General features: G+C 37.8%; 2 protein-coding genes across 2 annotated transcripts; both read left to right on the forward strand.

Annotated features, from left to right (window-relative positions):
- Positions 1–1,562: 1,562 nt before the first annotated feature.
- Positions 1,563–2,920, forward strand: LOC110675965. Its single transcript, XM_021842116.1, has 4 exons — positions 1,563–2,232; positions 2,288–2,379; positions 2,441–2,600; positions 2,672–2,920. The coding sequence occupies exons 1-4, from the start codon at positions 2,133–2,135 to the stop codon at positions 2,797–2,799; spliced, it is 480 nt and encodes a 159-aa protein (XP_021697808.1). The 5' UTR covers positions 1,563–2,132; the 3' UTR covers positions 2,800–2,920.
- Positions 2,921–16,848: 13,928 nt separating this feature from the next.
- Positions 16,849–18,284, forward strand: LOC5564468. Its single transcript, XM_001648765.2, has 4 exons — positions 16,849–17,124; positions 17,372–17,463; positions 17,529–17,709; positions 17,791–18,284. Exons 1-4 carry the CDS (start codon positions 16,986–16,988, stop codon positions 17,937–17,939), a joined length of 561 nt encoding a protein of 186 aa, XP_001648815.2. The 5' UTR covers positions 16,849–16,985; the 3' UTR covers positions 17,940–18,284.
- Positions 18,285–22,007: the final 3,723 nt, after the last annotated feature.

Consider the following 22,007-nt stretch of genomic DNA (forward strand, 5'->3'; position numbering starts at 1 on the left):
ACTACAGATGACACGCAGACTTCGTCCTTTGACGGAGAGGCCTTTGTCATCCGCAAACAAAGATTTTTGACACCCCTAAGATAACTCAGGTTAGTCAGATGTGAAAATATATTTCGATGAATACTTTATCATATAATTCTATATATGTAGTGCACAATCCATTAAATTTTCTGCTTCATTGGTTCATTAAAACTCGAGATTTGCTTCTGCAAAGTATCGATGCAAATGGTTGGAGTGAGACAAAAGATTGAGAAAATAACACAATCTCCCGTGTTAACTTAAGGAAAAGTCTCCATCATAAAACATTGCGCTAAGCATCTGTTGGCTTTCAAGATTCGATGATGACAATTTAATAATAATGAAAATGAAGTTTATGCATAATATAAAATTTAAGTTTCATTTTTGAATTTTTCAAAATAAAGTTACGATTTTTGATAAATTCAACTCATTCTGGATGGAATTGGTCTACTGAGAAAAAAAAAACGTTCGAAAATATACCAAATACCAAATCCTTAAACTGGCTCGGAAAGCAGGGTCATGGTGTATTACAAGGTGGACAGATATTTTGCTTCTTAAAATAGTAATCTGGTAAATGGGAGACAAGTGTACTTCCATTTGCGGAAAGCGATCGAGCGAGTGATGATTGATCCGGTCAAGAGGGAAAGCAAAAAAAAAAACGCAGAGAAATAGTCGTCGACGAGCGAAGACCGAGCGGCGGTGATTATTCATGGTTTTTATTTTCGTTTTTTTAAATCATCACGCGCCAGTTAGATATGGCTAGTACCAAAGCCATCTCGAGATGACGGTGGCGACTACGAGAAACTTAATACGTCACACAACGAAGGGAGTGGACAGCGTTTTGTTCAATTATAGAAGAGGGGGAATCATTACCAACTGCGAGTAAAAATACTTATCGTAGTTATTCATTTCATGACGGGATGATGACTTCTGTTTGTTGCTGTTGGCATCCACAAAAAAACAGCTAGCTATAAGTAGAAAGTGTCACGTTTTTTTTACATGCTCAGTTGTAAATCCGTTCTATGACTCAGTGCTGAGTTTGAAGTTCAATAATGTGATAACTTTTAAATTACGTATACATACATAATCTGTTTACTGCTACGGCAGTAGATTACAAGATATAAAACAATACAATTGACAACATAGTCAAGTAAGAGCATGGATTTCTTTTCGTCACGGTAATCGTATTTAAAAACATTGTTAAGGTAGCATAGGACGTCATTATAATCATCCTATTCATTTGAAGAAGCAGATCTCAAGTATTACTCCATATATCGATGTGAAAAAATTATCACTATATTCTATATATTATACACTACATATACCCATATTATACTACATACCCATTAAATTTTCAGCTTCATCGGTTCACTAAAACTCGAGAATTCCAATGCAAAGTTTTAATGATAACTGTTAGAGTGAGACAAAAGGTAGGAAAAATAACACGGTCTCTCGTGCCACCTTAATACATGTCAGCTCATTTTCAAAACAACTTGAAACTATTGAGAACCAGAGTTACAGCTTCAAAGTTCTGACAAAGGTGGATGATTGTGATGGCTATGCCCGCTACCAACACATGGTTGGAAATCGAAATCAGAACCATGATCTAATCAATTTATGAATTACATGACTTGTAAATCATAATTTTAGAATCAGATTTTATCCGTGCCTGTAAAGAGAAAATATTGCATGTAAAGTCATTGTGGAAATATCTCCTCCAGTTTTTCTACGTGACATCAAAATCAACAGAATTCCGTAGAGAAGTCTGAAGGTATGCGTTTCAATGTATGTAATAAAAAGTATGTTTCACAATTCAAAACAACTGCGTTTGCAACAACTATCCTAAAATAAACCTCCTTCAAAAATGGCTAAACCTCTAGTCCACTTGACAGTAATTTTCATTAACACACTTACAGACGATGTTTCTTGAAAAAAGTTTTCAAGTTTCAAGATACAATTTTCGAGATGCAGCTTTGAAGTTCATTCATTCACAATTGCACTTCTTGTTTAGTGGATTTTATCTCACGGGCTAAGACTTGACTGTTGATTAATGATGCCGATCTACTGGGTGATGCGTCAGTAGATGGAATGCGTTTCTAAGGAGAGGACTCAACATGGTGCAAACAGAGACATTCCGTCTGTTGGGTTATTTTTTTGCCACCATTAAAATAGTGTTATCAACACTGGAAGCCATCAAGTGCACTGTTGATATTGGTATGTAATCTGAGCCATAAGCTAACTTGTGATCTTTGTTATAAACTTTTTGCAGGTGGTATCCATGACTTTATGGAGCTTATTAAGCTGATTTTGTCATTCGTGTTCACCGTATTCAGCTTGCTTCTGATTTTGGGAATCAGATTGGTATACAAAGCGATCATAAGATAGATTTGAAAGTGTTTGCATAATTTATTTATTTTTTCAGCTGCAAGAGAAACTGATTCTTATTAATAGATTATTCTCGATAGTAGTGAACGCATTGATGATCGTTTACACAACGGGAAAATATTTAACAATGATGATCGTTAGAAGACAAACGGAAAAAGGACTGATTGCGTTGATCATCATCGTGGTTATATTGATTGGTGAGCAAACGTTCCCTTACGAGTCAATTCCATTTATCTGGTTCAACTTCATTTGTGTTTTTGTTTTTTAGTTATACTGATTTTTGAAGTTTGGTTAATCAATGGAGTACTGCGGTATGTACGGAAGAAAAGATCGCCACAAATTAAAAATAAGCTGAATCGAAGAAATACTGGGAGGAGCGATGAAAGTGATACCTAAATTATTGTTTTTTTTCACAAAGTTAAACATAATTTTGTTAATACCATTATTTTTATAATTGTTAACGAATCATTTACATTCAAGATGAATACTCAAATAAATTTACTTTTCTATTGTTTCAAATAAATCATATGGATTTATCGCTGATATCTAACCCCTTCCCCAATGCATGAGCATGAGCATGATTGACCGCCCGCAGTTGCTTCTCCGTTATTGCAAGAACAGCTGTACTTACACAGGGAACCAACAGATGCTACTCAGGATCAGTAACATCTTCAATGTGTAAGTACTGGTGCTTTCATTATTATAGCAAACAATACCGGCGCCGGCTGCGTCCGAATGCAGGTCAATTTGGGAATGGGAGGGAAATGTTGCACTTCCACAAGAAAACACTGGGAGTTTGGATATGGGAAAGGATTCGTTTTGGTAAACGATAGAGATATATTTTTAAATGAATACGTCAACATATACACGAATGATCGATACCGATAGTGCGATTACTAAGCGAACCGGACACGATCTGAATTCCGTCGCTCACCCACAAAGGAGCATACAACAGATTCAACGGATCAAACACTACTGACGCGTCGATTCTTTTTTTTTCACCCACACTTTGTTTTCGTTTTTTCTTCCGAAAAACGCGATCCGGACACAATTGATCCGGATTCCATCGCTCGCCCTCAAAGGAGCATGCAACAGATTCAACGGATCAAACACTACTCCTAATCCCTTCCGCAATGCATTGATTAACGTTCAGGCTTTTTGTAATTGATTACTTTCATAAATATTTCGTTTTGATAAACGATAAACGATGTTTTCCCAGTATTGCATGCATATTTAAAAAACGGTATTCAACACTAACAAAGCTTTGTTGTTTTTTCGTTATACAGTTTTTGCAGGAACTCTGCCAGAAATTCTTCCAAGATGTATACAATTTTGTTTTTCATTATTCATTTATTTCGGGTAATATTTTTAAATCTCTCAAAATATTTTCAAAGATGGTTATCAAGTTGATTCAATTTCACTCTAATCTATTTCGATACCAAAACCCCATCAGCTGAATACTCTATTGGGATACTTTTTAGTTATGATTTCATTGTTTACGTCTTCTTCACGTCTTCTTGGTGAGAATCAAAGAGGAAGAGGTGCGCTTTGCAAAAGAGGACCACATGATTATTGAGTTTTAATCGAAATCATGTAAACTTCTGCGTCCATGAGCCCTCTCGTGGTGTTGGGGTAACGCGCCCTATCTAATGAGTCATGAGTTCGATTCTCACCGAGGAGGTGTGAAACTTTTTCACAATTTTCACATAAATTTGTCCATTTAATCCACTTACAAAGTGCAGTAATACCTCGATAGAACGTAACTCGATTTTTATTTTTGTAACGTCATGTCGAGGTTACGTTATAACAAAGCAAAATGTTTTTTTTTTCTTAATTTTGCTCAACATGTATTTTTCTGAGAGAATGGATCCTTTTTTATTTTATCTTCCTTTTTTTCAATACTTTTATCTATATCTGTTTGTTTTCATATTTCTCTTTTTATTTTATTTATTTTTTCATTATTCATTCTCTACAGTAGTAATCGTTAAAGAAAATCCTTTTAATTTTGGAACTCTTCTTAAAATTATTTTTTTCCAAGAATTTTTCAAATCAATGTATATGAAAATTAATGAAGAAATTACTAGAAAACTTCGTTCAAAAACAAAAGAGATACCTGTTGGAATTATCGGGGGTGTTCTATGCAGTCTTCCCAAACGAACACCGAATACGTTGGTTCAGGCGGTGTCGTACTCTTCTTGTACTCTGTTTTCGTGTGCAAACCGAAACGCTCGTAACAGAACCTAAACCCAAACATGTGAATCGGTGCAAACGCCGGTTTGCAAACCGGTCCATTTGTACCTCGATTGCAACCGCGGTTCAAATTTTGGTGCAAATCTTCGGTTGCATCCGAGGTTCAAAACGATGACACAAACGGACAGACATAAAATAGTTGCTATCCACGCTTATCAATTTCGACTTATCTTGTCCTGTTGTTTGATATAGTAAATTCCTTTCTTTTTTATAAAGTTACCGCTACATGTTATTTAAAGTATTGATCTTAGTTGATCTGCTGAAATTAAACATTTATTCAAGCCTCAAGGGTCTTACGATTTGAACCAAGAAGTTGCATATATGATCGTAGAAATTTTTCCGCGTGGATTTCAACCATTCCCTATCTGCCTGCTTTGTGCCAGAGCATTGAAACCAAGTTTGAACCAAAGTTTGAACCGAAGTACTCATGTACCGGGTTTGGTTTGATACATTGGTACAGAGACGAAGCGCGTTTGCCGTTCAACACAAGTTGCAATGTTCTAAACAAAGTTGCACATCGGTTCGGTTCATGGGAAGACTGGTTCTATGAGAATTCTTTGGGGGTCTGGAATCTCTGAATAAATCTGTGTAATAAAAAATCCGTAGAAAAATCTCTGATGAAGAAGATGAATATTTACTTTACGAATTAAGGTACAACGGGGCAGCTTGTGTGTTAAAATTGATGGAATAATTTTGAAATTGGGAAAACATTAGAAGAAAGTTTTAGAATGCGCTATGAGACGCAGTTACCTCGCTAAACGGGACAAGCGGGACACATTCAGTTTCATGCGTCAATCCACATCAGAAAGACAACCATTACAATAATAGGATTGATAAATCATGAATTTTTAATTTTGAGTACATTTTTATGTAATAAGGGATCAACCATGAAATACGTAACGCTTTAGGAAGAAAACGTTTATTCAATAGTATGTCACATCGTACTTAATATTAACTGAAAATTCCTCAATGAAAGCGTAAAGAGGAATAAAACATGTTCAAAATATATTATTTATAAGTCAATAATTAAGAAGTGCGACATAAACTTTCAATAATTGCCGAAATTATACATTATATAATAACCAATTAATGGGATGGAATTGTTTTCTGAAGCTACTAAATTTGGTAGAAATTGGATTCGTATTTCAAAAATAAAAAAGAAAAAAATATAGAAGAATAACACATTTTTATTCCCTTGAATGTTTTAGATCTAGAAAAGTATTGATTCGCCCCACTTACCCCGGATTCTCACTTGACCCAGGGTACCTTGGCGCGTGGAGAACTCACTGAAAAAAATCATATGGAACATTTCTATGAAATTCCTGATGTTATCAAAAAAGGATATATTTTCACAAATAATTCTCGGATAAATATGTATTTGAATGATAAATATGAATCTCTGGACAGAAACACCTTCAGAAACACCGGCAAAAATTTCAGGTGTCGTAGGCTGAATCGTTTGAAGAATTCTCTTTATATTCTGAAAAAATATTAGCTGAAATTCTTGATCAAAGGTACAGTAGAATTTATACAATGAAAATTTTCTGATAAAATCCTCAAGGAATCTTCAAGACGGGAATCCGTTAATTTAATACTGATCAATCAATACTGGGTTCCTAGGAAATTTCTAGGAGCAATCTCTGAAATCGCTTTGGAAACAACTGGAACAATTTCTGGAAAAAATAAATCTCAGAAGTTTCTATACAAGAATAACAGGAGGGTTACCTAGTAGATTTTTAAGTTTTATGCATGAATATGGTTCAAGATGTGTTCATGGAGAAACCATTGGAGGAATCTCTGGAGGCATCTTTTGAATAATATCTGTAGAAATTCCCAAAGCAATACCTAAATATTTTCTTTAGCAATATTAGAAAAAAATATTATCGAATAAACGTTAAATAGATCGGCGATAGCAGCGTGCCCGACGACACACACAAGTCTAATATGAGTTTGATATAGTGTTTCTGAATGCATTCAATTATGATTGAAGTTTTCATAGAAAACTGAAGTGAGTAGCAGTAGCTTGGTTCCAGTGGGAGTGGGAGTGTAAATGCCACATAGACAAAGAAGAATGATGTATACATTTAACATTGATCTTATAGCTCACTCGATATACATTCGTGTCTGTATTCAGTGATAGTAAACGTTTGTATTGCTCTGATTTGGTACTGGTGGGTGATTGAATCTTAAAGAATATTCGTTTTAGTTCATGAATCATGTTTGTAATGAAAATTGAAAAAATAAATGGGAACCAAAATTAAATCGAGGTAAAAGTAACGTTATATCGAGGTTAAGTTATGTCGATGTATGACTGTATATGTAATGTTTAGTTTTTCGGTATTTGTTCTATCAGGATGAAAATAACATATTTGATTTCTTATAGAAATTCGCATTCTAGAAATTTTCCAGAAACATGTCAAGTTATCACGATGCTCAAGCTGCAATTCGTGCATCTTCTCTTCTTTCTGGCGTTACGTCCCCACTGGGACAGAGCCTGCTTCTCAGCTTAGTGTTCTTATGAGCACTTCCACAGTTATTAACTGAGAACTTACTTTGCCAATGACCATTTTTGCATGAGTATATCGTGTGGCAGGTACGAAGATACTCTATACCCTGGGAAGTCGAGAAAATTTCCAACCCGAAAGATCCTCGACCGGTGGGATTTGAACCCACGACCCTCAGCTTGGTCTTGCTGAATAGCTGCGCGTTTACCGCTACGGCTATCTGGGCCCCTGGCAATTCGTGCATATATCTGGTGTATTTGAAGCAAGTTTAAGTTACAATTACAGTTTAAGTACAATTAAAGTTGATTTTAGGCGGGAAAGGGCTCCACTAGAGCCATATTGAAGTTATAACTTATAACAGTTTTAATAAAATATAATGGTACTTATTAATATCTTTAAACCCGGGATGAGTTTTACCTATCGAAACAAGCACCAGAATCGAAACTTTTCAAACATTTTTCTAGAGAGTAGGGCTAAAATATTCAAACGAATGATTTTTATTAACCCGTATCCGACCGGGTTAAGAAAATAAATTCAAAAAATTCTCGTGAAGCTATTTTCTATCCAATTTGCAAACTTCTTTCACTATATGAAATCCAAACTCTTCTATTTTCCTATGCTGGATAAAGTGGTCCAAAATTTTGCCTGTGGCCGGAGTTATTCCGGTGTCCTCCTGGGTCAAGTCGGGTGAAAAAATGATCAACTTCCTTTCCTGAACAGTTTTATAATACTAAACTGTCATTTAACTACTTAAGTTTTGTAGGAACAGTCAATCGTGCAACATGAAAGATATTCAAGTGATTTAAGGAGTCACTTTCATGGAAGTTTCCTTGAAAAACTGAAATATGCCTTCCGGAAGATCCGGAACATCCGTAAAAGTGGTCAAATCGTTAAAAATGACTTGGAAAGCCGCGGTTTTTTCAATCTCACTAGTTTTCAACATACATGGACATAAACGATGCTTTGAGTGCATAGGACCCTGTATGGCCATTGGGGGGCTCACCGGAAGATCCGGAACATCCGGTCAAGTGGTGAAATCGTTAAAAATGACTTGGAAAGCCGCGTTTTTTTTTCAATCTCACTAGTTTTCAGCATACATGGACATAAACGATGCTTTGAGTGCATAAGACCTTGTATGGCCATTGGGGGGCTCACCGGAACATCCGGTAAAGTGGTCAAAACGTTAAAAATGACTTAGAAAGCCGCGGTTTTTTTCAATCTCACTAGTTTTCAGCATACTTGGACATAAATAATGCTTTGAGTGCATAAGACCCTGTATGGCCATTGGGGGGCTCACTGGAATATCCGGAACATCCGTAAAAGTGGTCAAATCGTTAAAAATGACTTGGAAAGCCGCGGTTTTTTTCAATCTCACTAGTTTTCAACATACATGGACATAAACGATGCTTTGAGTGCATAAGACCCTGTATAACCATTGGGGGGGCTCACCGGAAGATCCGGAACATCCGGTAAAGTGGTCAAATCGTTAAAAATGACTTGGAAAGCCGCGTTTTTTTCAATCTCACTTGTTTTCAACATACATGGACATAAACAATGCTTCGAGTGCATAAGACCCTGTATGGCCATTGGGGGGCTCACTGGAAGATCCGGAACATCCGTAAAAGTGGTCAAATCGTTAAAAATGACTTGGAAAGCCGTGGTTTTTTTTTTTCAATCTCACTTGTTTTCAACATACATGGACATAAACAATGCTTCGAGTGCATAAGACTCTGTATGGCCATTGGAGGGCTCATCGGAAGATCCGGAACATCCGGTAAAGTGGTCAAATCGTTAAAAATGACTTGGAAAGCCGTGTTTTTTTTTTCAATCTCACTAGTTATCAGCATACATGGACATAAACGATGCTTTGAGTGCATAAGACCCTGTATGGCCATTGGGGGCTCACCGGAAGATCCGCAACATCCGTAAAAGTGGTCAAATCGTTAAAAATGACTTGGAAAGCCGCGGTTTTTTTTTTCAATCTCACTAGTTTTCAGCATACATGGACATAAACGATGCTTTGAGTTTTTTTTTCTATCTTTATTAACGAGATTTTTAGCCCTGGGCTAGTTCATCTCGGCACCAACGGCTTTACTTCCCTTCCGAAGGAAGACGTCACTGAAATTTTTAGTGACTATCTCGGGGATGGGATTCGATCCCAGGTCTTCGGCGTGAGAGGCGTGTGTTCTAACCACTACACCAGGTCCGTCCCCTTGATGCTTTGAGTGCATAAGACCCTGTATGGCCATTGGGGGCTCACCGGAAGATCCGGAACATCCGTAAAAGTGGTCAAATCGTTAGAAATGACTTGGAAAGCCGCGTTTTTTTCAATCTCACTAGTTTTCAGCATACATGGACATAAACGATGCTTTGAGTGCATAAGACCCTGTTCATTGGGAGGTTTACCGGAAGATCCGCAACATCCGTAAAAGTGGTCAAATCGTTAAAAATGACTTGAAAAACCGCGGTTTTTTTTTAAATCTCACTAGTTTGCAACATACATGGAAACCCCCCAAGTGGCCCTGGCTGATTATAAAACGTTCTATTTATTAGTTTCGTCCTTGAATGTAGAAAACTAGTGTAATAAAAAACAACGAGAATTACCGAGACATCTTCTAAAATAAGGCCAGTTTTACGGATGTTCCGGATCGTTCGGGGGACCAATCAGTAGCCAACTAGAGTCACATGGTGGCCTAAATACTGAAAACAATAAATTTTCAAAAAATTGTAGTGATGTAGGGTAAGTCACGTTAATTGTCCACTTTTCCGGATATTTCGGATCTTCCGATGAGCCCCCCAATGGCCATACTGGGTTTTTGCACTCTTATGCACTCAAAGCATTGGTTATGTCCATGTATGTTAAAAATTAGTGAAATTGGAAAAAAACCGCGGCTTTCCAAGTCATTTTTAACGATTTGACCACTTTACCGGATGTTCCGGATCTTCCGGTGAGCCCCCAATGGCCATACAGGGTCTTATGCACTCAAAGCATCGTTTATGTCCATGTATGCTGAAAACTAGTGAGATTGAAAAAAACCGCGGCTTTTCAAGTCATTTTTAACGATTTGACCACTTTACCGGATGTTCCGGATCTTCCGGTGAGCCCCCCAATGGCCATACAGGGTCCTATGCACTCAAAGCATCGTTTATGTCCATGTATGTTGAAAACTAGTGAGATTGAAAAAAAACCGCGGCTTTCCAAGTCATTTTTAACGATTTGACCACTTTTACGGATGTTCCGGATCTTCCGGAAGGCATATTTCAGTTTTTCAAGGAAACTTCCATGAAAGTGACTCCTTAAATCACTTGAATATCCTTAATGTTGCACGATTGACTGTTCCTACAAAACTTAAGTAGTTAAATGACAGTTTAGTATTATAAAACTGTTCAGGAAAGGAAGTTGATCATTTTTTCACCCGACTTGACCCAGGAGGACACCGGAATAACTCCGGCCACAGGCAAAATTTTGGACCACTTTATCCAGCATAGGAAAATAGAAGAGTTTGGATTTCATATAGTGAAAGAAGTTTGCAAATCGGATAGAAAATAGCTTCACGAGAATTTTTTGAATTTATTTTCTTAACCCGGTCGGATACGGGTTAAAAAAAGAAAATCAATCTTATACAGTAGTTTCTCGATTTTATCGCTTTAATATCGCTTTATTATATCACTCTCGATTTTCGCACGATTTTCTGTTCGATTTTATCACACCACAATAATTGTTTGAATTTCATACTTTTTACATTGAAAAATAACCCTAAACAACCAACGTGCAGAGGGGCCCAGATAGCCGTAGCGGTAAACGCGCAGTTATTCAGCAAGACCAAGCTGAGGGACGTGGGTTCGAATCCCACCGGTCGAGGATCTTTTCGGGTTGGAAATTTTCTCGACTACCCAGGGCATAGAGTATCTTTGTACCTGCCACACGATATACGCATGCAAAAATGGTCATTGGCATAGTAAGCTCTCAGTTTATAACTGTGGAAATTAAATGTGATGTGACATAACCTTACATTTACGTTTTCTTTCTAAAACGTTACGTATTTTATGGTTGATCCCTTTTGTACATCAAATATGTACTCATTATTGAAAATCTATGATTTATCAATCCTATTATTGCAATGGTTGACTTACTGGTGTGGTTTGACGCATGAAACTGGATGTGTCCCACTTGCCCCGTTTAGCGAGGTAATTGCGTCTGTCTAATGGCTCATTGTCCACCTTTCTTCTAAGGTTTTCACATTTTCCTAATTATTCGATCAAATTTATGCAGACAGAAGCAAATATGTTGCCAAAATATGACCTTGTTGTTGGATTTGAAAAATATTGACATTTTTAAATTATTTTAAACAATCTGTTTGAACTATCGTTTTTTTATGTCCCACTTGCCCCGGGGAAAGTGCGTAAACATGAAATATGCCATGTAAAAAGTTTGCCAAATGCCTTTTGAATTTTACGATGTATTAATAATTCTCAGATTTCCTTGAAGTTGTAATAAACTACTTCTGCTACTAATTTGACTTTTTTTTAAGTTTAAAGAAATAACTTGTTCAGCCCTAATGAAGAAAAAACGGTGGAAGGGGTTGCTATCTTTGCTGCGTATTTTTCATAATAAAACTGAACATAGTTTTTTTTCTTCCTAATGGAGCCAGTTAGGTTCAAGCTATCGCTGCAACCAGACGTGTTTTTCAATCTTACTCCGTATCGGTTTTTTTTTTCGTCTCGCTTCTTGTCTCCCACTGCGGTGCGGAGAACGTTTTCTAGCGTCAGATTTTCTGGCGATAAGTATTGTGCTATCCAACGCGTTAGCAACCATGACCGCCGTGCGTGCCCGCGAGAATACCTTCAAGGTAGACTTGTCAAACTTTCCGAAGCGTCCTTCTTTCGAAGAAATCCATGGATTTATCCATGAGACGATTGGTCTCACCGTGGACCAAGTGCTGCGCCTGCAGATGAACCACGCACAAAATTGTGCGCATGTTAAGTGCCGTGACCTGAAAACTGCTCAGGATGTGGTTGACCGTCACAACAACCGACACGAGTTCGAAGTCAAGAAAACCAAAATCAAAGTTCGCTTGGCAATGGATGATGGAGGCGTGGAGGTAAAAATCCACGACTTGTCCGAAAATGTTCGGAATGAGGACATTTCGTCATACCTGACGCAATTTGGAGACGTTGTTTCAATCAAGGAACAATTTTGGGGAGAAAATTTCGCCTTCAAAGGCGTGTCGTCCGGAGTTCGAGTGGCAAAAGTAATCCTGCGACGTCACATCAAATCGTTTGTGACCATTTGTGGCGAGGAGACCCTGATTTCTTACCGGAATCAGCCTCAATGGTGCAAGCATTGCACGAACCCATCACATCCAGGGATGACATGTGTCGAGAACAAAAAGTTACTCGGACAAAAGATCGACCTCAACAACAGGCTGAAAGCAGCGCAAAACAAGTCGAGCTACGCCAGCGTGCTACACCAGCCGGCAAGTGTAGCCTCGCTTATGCCTGAGTTTGTTGGTACCAATCTAAACCAACTAAACGAAGCCGCTCGCTCATCTCGAGCGCAAACAGTAGCTGATGAAGCTGCTGCGTCCTCCAGCGCAAGCGTCTCCACACCCTCCAAATACCAAGAACGAATGGACGAGAACGAAGGAATGGTAAACGTGGTAAACACCGTCGAATCCGCTTCTACTGCTGCTGCTGCTGTTGTTGCTGATGCTACCGCTGCCCCCGATGTCAATGCTGTTGCTGCTGCTGTTGCTGTCCCCGTTGTTGCTGATGGTTCATCGGTGGATCAATCCACCCAACAGGATGAGCAGACTCGCCCTGATGCCAACGTTACTGCGCCCTGTCATGTGAGTGCGTTTAAGATTCCCACAAATCCCATCCCATCCAATCCCACTTCCATGATGATTTCCGAAAGCGAAAGTAACGAATCGTCCACCGAAAGTGGACCATTCACAAAGGTCAAACGTGCAAGGGGGCGTCCGAAAAAGCAAAAATTGGACGTCACTTTACCTATGTATGTCGATTCTGCCTAAAAATACTAACGATGTTCTGAAAGTTATCCGATGGACCTAAACTAAATACTAATCAGATGCACCTTAATCCCATCCAAATTATTAACCTCGAGTCAGCCGCGAGTATGTTCGGCTCCCCGTCTTGTAACACGATATTATGAACCACCCTATCCGAAGCTACAATATTGGTTCGATCAATATAAACGCTGTCTCCAACCAAAACAAAATTGCTTCGCTCCGCTCATTCGTTCGTTTGGTGGATTTAGACATTATTCTTCTACAAGAGGTTGAATCTGCAAACATGTGTATCCCTGGTTATAACGTTATCACCAATATAGACGAGAATAAAAGAGGTACCGCAATCGCTCTAAAAGCCCATATACCCTACTCCAATGTCCAGAGAAGTCTGAATAGCCGTATCTTAACAGTTAAGGTTTCTGATTCCGTTACAATCTGTAATGTTTATGCGCATTCCGGCACCCAGAACTTTTCTGCTCGTGAAAAACTATTCAGAGAACAACTACCCTTTTATCTGCAAAATTCTGCTGAACATATGATAGTAGGCGGTGATTTTAACTGCGTGATCGCTGCCAAGGATGCCACAGGTACAAGCAATTTTAGCAGGTCCCTTAAGCAATTAATAGATAATCTGCATCTTTCTGATACGTGGGACTGTCTCCATGGAAGCTCTATTGATTACAGTTTTGTTCGCCCAAACTCTGCCTCTCGTTTAGATCGAATATACGTTTCAAGGTCGCTTGTTCCGCATCTCCGCACCTCCGAATTGTTTGTTACGTCCTTTTCAGATCATAAAGCATACAAGATTCGTTGCTGTCTTCCAAATCTGGGTAAACCATACGGGAGAGGATATTGGTCCATCCGTGCGCATGTTCTCAATGAGGAAAATTTGGATGAGTTTCGACAAAAGTGGAATCGTTGGTTGCGCGAACGCCGAAACTATAACAGTTGGATGTTGTGGTGGATTGAATGTGCAAAGCCAAAAATTCGTAGCTTTTTCAGATGGAAAACTAATGAATCGTTCCGCGAGTTTCATGCGACAAATGAACTGTTGTATCGTCGACTACGAGATGCGTATAGTGAACTGTATCATAATCCGAATGGAATGACAAAAGTTAACGAAATCAAAGCAAAAATGTTAAACGTTCAAAGCCGGTTTTCCAAAGCATATGAACGTTTGAATGATCGATTTGTGTGCGGGGAAAAAGTTTCTGTGTTTCAAATAGCTGAACGTTATCGGAAGAAAACTGTGATCAGTTCCATCCATCATCATGAACATTGTCTAACCGATGTTTCTGAAATAGAAACTCATGTGTACGAGTTCTTTAAAGATCTGTATTCTGCAGAAGAACTCAATAATGGTGAAAATTTTCCAACCAATCGAGTGATCCCTCCTGATTCAAATACAATACTGTCATGATGAACGAAATCACAACCGCGGAATTTTTTTTCGCGATTAGAGAAAGTGCTTCTCGAAAATCCCCCGGAAACGATGGGATACCCAAAGAGTTCTTTTTGAAGGCTTTCGATATCATTCATCCCCAACTCAACCTAATCATGAACGAAGCTTTAAGAGGAAATATCCCTGAGAAATTTGTTGAGGGAGTTATCGTTTTGTGTAAAAAGAAATCAAATGACAATACGGTAAAAGGATATAGGCCAATAAGTCTCTTGAACTATGACTACAAGCTACTATCAAGAATACTTAAACAGCGTCTGGAAAATGTTATGATCGAGAATAATCTTCTTACGCCTAGTCAAAAATGTTCAAATTCTGAACATAATATTTTTGAAGCAATTCGCTAGGTCCTTCAATTACTGCCTTCAAAATCCACCAAATGTAGCAGCAATCCCCGCTCTCTATCCCTGCTTGAAGAGCATCGCCAAGGAACTCCCTTACGTGCCTGGACAACTTAGAGAAAATCCTTCGACATCTGCTCTGCACAACTATTACCGTGAGAAATTAAGGAGGCCAAAAATAGTGGAGGAATACGCAAGAGCAAACTGGAAGAGAATTTGGAAAAATATACGAACAAAAGGACTCACATCTCTGGAACAATCTACGTACTACCTACTAGTGAATGGGAAGATTCCACATGCTGAACTTCTATACCGACAAAACCGTGTACAAAGTCCTATGTGCCATCAGTGTCCAAACAGCGTAGAAGATCTAGAACATAAATTCACTACTTGCCTACGAACGAATACATTGTGGAATTATCTTCAACCACGGTTGGAAGCAACCCTAGGTAGGAGGATAGGATTCAACGATCTCCGGTTACCAGAGCTGGGAAACGTAGCCAGCGACAGGAAATACCGGGTGCTAAAGCTATTTATCGGTTACGTAAATTTTGTTTTAGATGCCAACAACGATCTCTCTGTCCAAGCGTTAGAATTTGTTTTAAATTGTTTGTAAATGTAAAATGTGTATGCGTCTAGTTAAATGAAGTTCCAATAAATGTGTTTAAAAAAAAAAATGGAGCCCACTGTACGTTTTGTAGAAAAATGGCACCTAATGTAGAGTGAATCATGAAAAACGTGATACCATAGTGGTTTGAATTCAATGAATGATGATGATACTGATTATGGTACTCTCACTCTAGCACAACATGTAAGAATGAATCATCTAACACTTCGACACTGTTTCTTGGCAGAAAACAGACCATGTATAGATTTTCTAACGGGGAGGTCTAATAAGAAACAATAAGATGCTCGACATAAGTTATTCTGTGAGCCTGGACAATACATTAGTTGCGAAGAGATACAATAATCTTGCTTTTTAATTTGAACTCTTTTCAAAAGTACATTGAATGGTGAGATTTCATCACTGTCTCCCAATCTCACATCTCACTTGTGAACTGTGTAGTTCACTCACACGACACCCCATCAGCTCCCGCACCAAACATTCAGGGTTTGCAAAACTACATAGAATCAACTGCTATAGCAAAAATAATTCACTCGTTTCATGCACTCTACTGCAAGCTTCTGTAACCATAATTAATTTAAAAGTGGAATTGGATCAGCGACTGCTTTTTAACATCACTGCTTAACAGGGCTGTTTGTGTGTTCCCGAATAAAAACTTAAAGTTTATGTAGCGACCTACTTATTAAAACACCATACAACCTACAGTTTAGCAGCACTGTAGTTTAGCAGTGTTAAAGCAATTATTGTGTTTACTGAAAGATTAGTTAGTTTTTAATTATCCAAGAAATTTTCATTTCTATATCACAATAGAAAAAAAAAAACAATAAATATTATTGTTTTGTGCAAAAAAAATACTTTGAAGATCAATCGAAAAAGCACTATAAATTTTTTTTTAGTTTGAATTGTGAAATTTCCTGATTCCCTATTGTAAGGATACACAATTCTCGTTTTCATTGTAAAATTGTCAATCAATTCAACAGTACAATAGAATAGATAATAAGTGAATCAGAGAAAAAACCTTTCAATTATAGACCAGTTGAAAAATATGTATTATGACGATAAAACCTTTTGACTTTATATAAATTTTGTTTGTTTTGTTTATGTTGTTGCTACTTCAAGTTTATAATATAAGTTTATAATTAAACTTTATATTTACATTTTATTGATGTATTGATTACCTCAGAAAGTAAACATTTCAATCCCTGCCCAACAACCATGGTCATTCATCTCGTTCATTCTCACCACATTCATCCATTCACTGCGATTCGCATCCCTTGCGCAGCTCAGTTTGCGACTGGGATCAGTACGAAGCGAATTGATCCGCACAACTTCTCTCGACTCGATCACCCCAGATCAGGTCCCAAAACAAACATGGAGGCAAGGTTGTTCCGTCGGATTGGCACCGTCTATTTCGTGGTTTGCTTCTCGGTGCTGTCATTTGCCTCCATTGGCTACTTCCGAAAAGTGACCGCTCGCTACGAGGAAAGCTGCGCCCAATCCTGTGAACATGGTTAGTACCTAACTGATGAATGATTGCGGCGGCGGGCGAGAGTCGTCAATGGCAAAGGTGCGGCTCGAAATTTACGTCGTCGTACGTTGTTTACGTTCTAACGATTGAAAGCCCTACAGAGGTGATTGCTCTCGCTCAAGTCAAATGGGTTGGATATCCCGCGCTAAGATTGCGATGGCGTCTTTGTCATTGATTGTTTAAGATAAGCCTTTCTAAAAATGAGTTGCTAATACAGATTTCATTCCAGATATGGTAGATTTAGTGCTCCTTTCGATGTGCACGATCATCTGTGTTCTGTCGACGTTCTTCGTTGTTTTCGTGCAGGTCGGAATCCGTGACGTGAGTATGAAATGCGGCCGAGTCAAACTAAGTCACATAAGAGAAGGTCTGTCTCGTCTCTATAGAAAGCACCAGGCTACATCACATTCAACAAGATATTTATGCTGGTACGCAACTGCGTGCTAGCTGTGCGATGGATTTACGAAATCATCGAGGTGACCATCTATCACATCCACGGCGATGGCCAAGGGAATACAGGCAGCGAAGTCATTACGAATTCGGTGCTTCTTGTTGTTTTGCTAACGGGTAAGAACGTGATCTGTCTTTCCAATTGGATTCCCTTATTTCACCCTCACTGATTGGTTTGATTTGTTTTCATGGACTTAGTCATCACACCAATGGAGCTTTACATACTCAGCGGTATCGAGCGTGACACTAAACAAAGACTTCGTGAAATGGAGTCTAGGAAGAAGAGCTGTGCGAATGGCGAGGCCAGTGTTTGTGTGGAAATGACACCCCTGGATAGCAAAAGTTAGAATCGTATGGACGATCGCTACTTAACGTTGCTCTCTTGAAGATGGCTCTTCAGAAGATCTTTATACAGTTCTAGTCTAGTCGAGGAGGATTATGGCGAGTGACTATGAAGTGAAAAAGTATTACAAACCAAAAAATAAGACACTCGCTGTCGAATGAGCCAACAAAGATATCCTACCTAATAGTAAGTAAGAATAAGTGATGATATTTTGACAATGCACACTACCAAAACGATCATGTTAAGAATCGTTTAATTTATAAGCTAGCTTTTTCCATGATATGATATGAATAAGGGCGTTTACCACTCGGCCCGATCGGGCTTTAGCAATAAATGATTTTCTTTTATACGAGACGCGAGTTGTTCATTCGTTTAAAGAGATGTCCTAAGTTTGTTATGAGCTACAGGTTTTTCCCATTAGACACGTTTGTGGCATTCAGATTGTTTTTGCTTTACAAGTATATTACACGAGAACGTTAGAAATGGCACAAGGTAACTACAGTATTGCGATTATTCAAATGATAAATATTTTTTCAGGACTGGTAGCGAGTCATTTTTTAGTGGTCATAGTCAGTCTCCTGTATGAAGGGCCAAAAATGGATGTGCTGACCCACAAGCAGAGAGACTTGCACGAAACCCGCGGCAAGGAGAAGAATCTCCTTCCAGAAGAAAATTTTCACGAAGAACTGTAAAATCAAGCCCTCGATTGACAGAATACTTCCAATAGATGGGGTCGAAGGCCCGCCTTTAATCCACGAAATGTTAACAAGAGGGAGGTAGTCCCAGGCTCCAATCGGGTGCCCTGTTTTCTATTCCGTGCCCTTTTCATTTATAGTTATTAATCTATGTAATATGCAATGAATAGAAATTCATCTTACCTTTATTTGAGTATCTGTAAATACGATTGATTTTAGTTAATTAATATTCACCCCGATCAGGGTACACTGATGAAAAATACATAGTGAAGTCAACCATTAGAGCATATGGAATAAGAATATAAAGCAGTAACGTGAGTTCGATTAAAACTAGAATTTTTAACTTGTTAAACTTATTTGAATTTTAACGACAATATTTGAAAACTTAAGCTCCTAGAACCCTGATTTATTGAACTGTCAGCAAAACATAATTTTTCATTATTCAAATCAGACTTCAGCCCAGTTTTTGTAATAAACTCTATCATACATAGTGTCTGCTTCTAAATTAAGCCATGCAAGTGGTTTTTCAATTAATATAATAAGATTTAGTATGGTGGCTCAAATTGCCCCGTAAGGAAGACCATTTCACCCCGTGTAGTGTAGAGTCACACACAAAATAGTGTTTTTCTAAAATGCTCCCAACAAAATTCTAAGTAATGTTTTTAACAAAATACAACTGTGGTATGAAAGGAGATACTTCAAACTATAAATTAAGCTTATGGATCTATTAAATTGTATTGTTTTTCTATGATTTTCAAGAACTTTTGCTTAGGTGGACCATACTGCCCCTATCGATCCTAATATTAAATTCAAACAAAAAGATTCAATACATAAAAAACCGACGAATTGCAATTGTTTTTTGTTTATCACTCCAAAGACTGCATTTCAAGTCTACTTCCCATTATTTTGTTGGTAACTATACAGATAGTATACATTACTATGCCAACATAGTAATCATTATTACCGTTTTGTTCTTTCAAGAATGGAAAAAGTTTTGTAAAAATCAAGTAGTAAAGTGGTTTTAATTTAACTCGTGGAACAGTTAGCGTTACCATGCCTTTTTATCAGTGTATCTCTCACTTATCGATTTCTGTAACAATCATGATTCGCTACATATGATTTGTCTGTTTATCGTCTACTGCTACAGCTTTGATTATATCGGGGAGATAACAGTGCATGATAAAACCCATCTAAACAAGTTTTAACCCTGAGGGACTATAGTTTGTTATCTTATAAATATGTATGTAACAATTAGATACTAAGCTACCCCCATCGTAGTAGTCTATGACGTAGGATATTCTCTGATATTTGACTGACCAGGCATTGTCCCGAATTAACTCTGGAACTTATATTTTTTTTTACTACAGGGAGACTATTGCTATCAGATGTTCGGGGATTGTTTATTATGTCAGTAAAGTTATACACCTATCCTCAATGGTAAATAAGCGTGAAAAATCATCGCTCTCTTTTTGAGCTTTCGTTCGCTCTTGTTATTTATCAAGTTTGTTACAACTTGTGAAACATTGCCGGTCATGGACCGATACAGATGCGATATTTTTTTTTCGCTTGCTTCGATCGTGCTTCGCAATCGATTGAGAACGAATTCTGAAACACATGATCCCAATCTTTTTAATTCTTATTTCGATTATTAATACATTTACGTGTTGACGTGTTGGCGTGTTTATCCATTAAAAGTAATATTTTTTACCGTGTTACTTGCCAGCCTCGGGCAGCAAATCTCGTTAGTGAAGATAATAATAATAAAAGTACCATGGATTTGCACAAAAATCTTCTTTTTTTTTCACTCTTTCATAGAATTTGTAAGCAACATGACTGTGGAGATGGATACTAGACTATACTCATTGATTATACTTGCAAAAAAAATATACTATACATTCTGTTCAAAACTATTGTTGAGGCATTCGCAGATAAGGCCCTTTTCAGTATACAATCATTGGGCTGCATACTGCTGTTGAGGATTGACAACGGATTTGAAATTGTATAGACTTTTTGAATTGTGGAATCTAACTGTCATTCTCTCTATCTAATGAATTAAGAAATTGAGATTTCCTCTATGTGCATGCCAACAAAGATAGAGTAAATCGGAAATCCGACTGCAGCGATTACCCGTAGAAGGTCGGGTCAGTTAATTGGAGATTATTGCGATCAACGGACGTCGTCTCGAGAAGAAACGACATGGACCAGTACACGTCAAAATCCTATACAAAAACAAAACAGTGCAAAGCACTATTTGTTTGTGGGTAATATTTATTATGGATCCGACAGAAATAAGGACAAACATTTTTTTTTAAATATATTTTTTCTCAATTCCCAAGCGTCGCGATTAGTATTCGAATAGTGCGCTGTGTTCATAAACATCGTAAGAATGCAGCGTCACACATGTCATTATGACAGTTATGTCGGGAACGAGTCACACGTCGCGTGTCCCACACGTGCGTTCCGATTTGGTGGGCGCGCGACAATATCTAATATTAACTAAACTGAACATAACCCTCCAAAGGCTATTGTAAATTGCTAGCGCTATAAGGACTCCTAATAAACATGATTTTACTGACCTTAATATTTATCCGATTACGTCCCCAGTTACATCTATTCATAATTGAAGGTGGGAAACAGGTCGTTAGTTTGAATACAAATCTCATCGCTATATATTTCCCTTCCAATGCTCGTATTTTTTTACTTCTACATTCCTTTTCTATTAATTCACCTTTTATAATTTCGCTGAGATTCTCTTCTGCTTTTTTCTTCAGTTCATCTCTATACTTAGCCAATTGGGTCCTAAAATGTCCTACGAAATCTTGTTTTTATCTAAGAACACGGGAGAGCATATTACTGCAACTAGTTTAGCAAATTTTTCCGCTCAAGTAATGGCTTTATCTTATTTAAATTTTAATTAAAAAATTGGGTCCATAAATGAACCTTGACACTTTTGATTATGTTTGACGTTCGCTTAGTCGACAAAAACACCACAGGGGTTTTAGTTCGGCCACTGGGGATTTCATATCTGACATTTTGGAAGGAACACGGAAAACAAAATACCCCCAAAATTTGAGTTTAACCCTAGAAGTGTGACAAAATCTAAAAAAAAAAAACATAAAAATGTTTTTTGTACCTTACCCCTCTAATGGCTGCTTCATTTTTCACCAGTAAACAAATATTCAAATCGCGATAACTTTTTTGTTTCTTGATATTTTTGCACCATTTTTTCACAAACTCTCAAAAAACTTTTCTAGTTTTAGAATGTGTCGCTATTGATTGGATCCGGAGATATTCGAAAAATTTCTTGGAGGACCAACGCGTAGCCATGATCCACGTAAATATCTCAGTATATAGATTTTTTATCGTATTCAGATATC

The sequence above is a fragment of the Aedes aegypti genome, chromosome 2, assembly GCF_002204515.2.
Source record: "Aedes aegypti strain LVP_AGWG chromosome 2, AaegL5.0 Primary Assembly, whole genome shotgun sequence".
Taxonomy (NCBI): domain Eukaryota; kingdom Metazoa; phylum Arthropoda; class Insecta; order Diptera; family Culicidae; genus Aedes; species Aedes aegypti.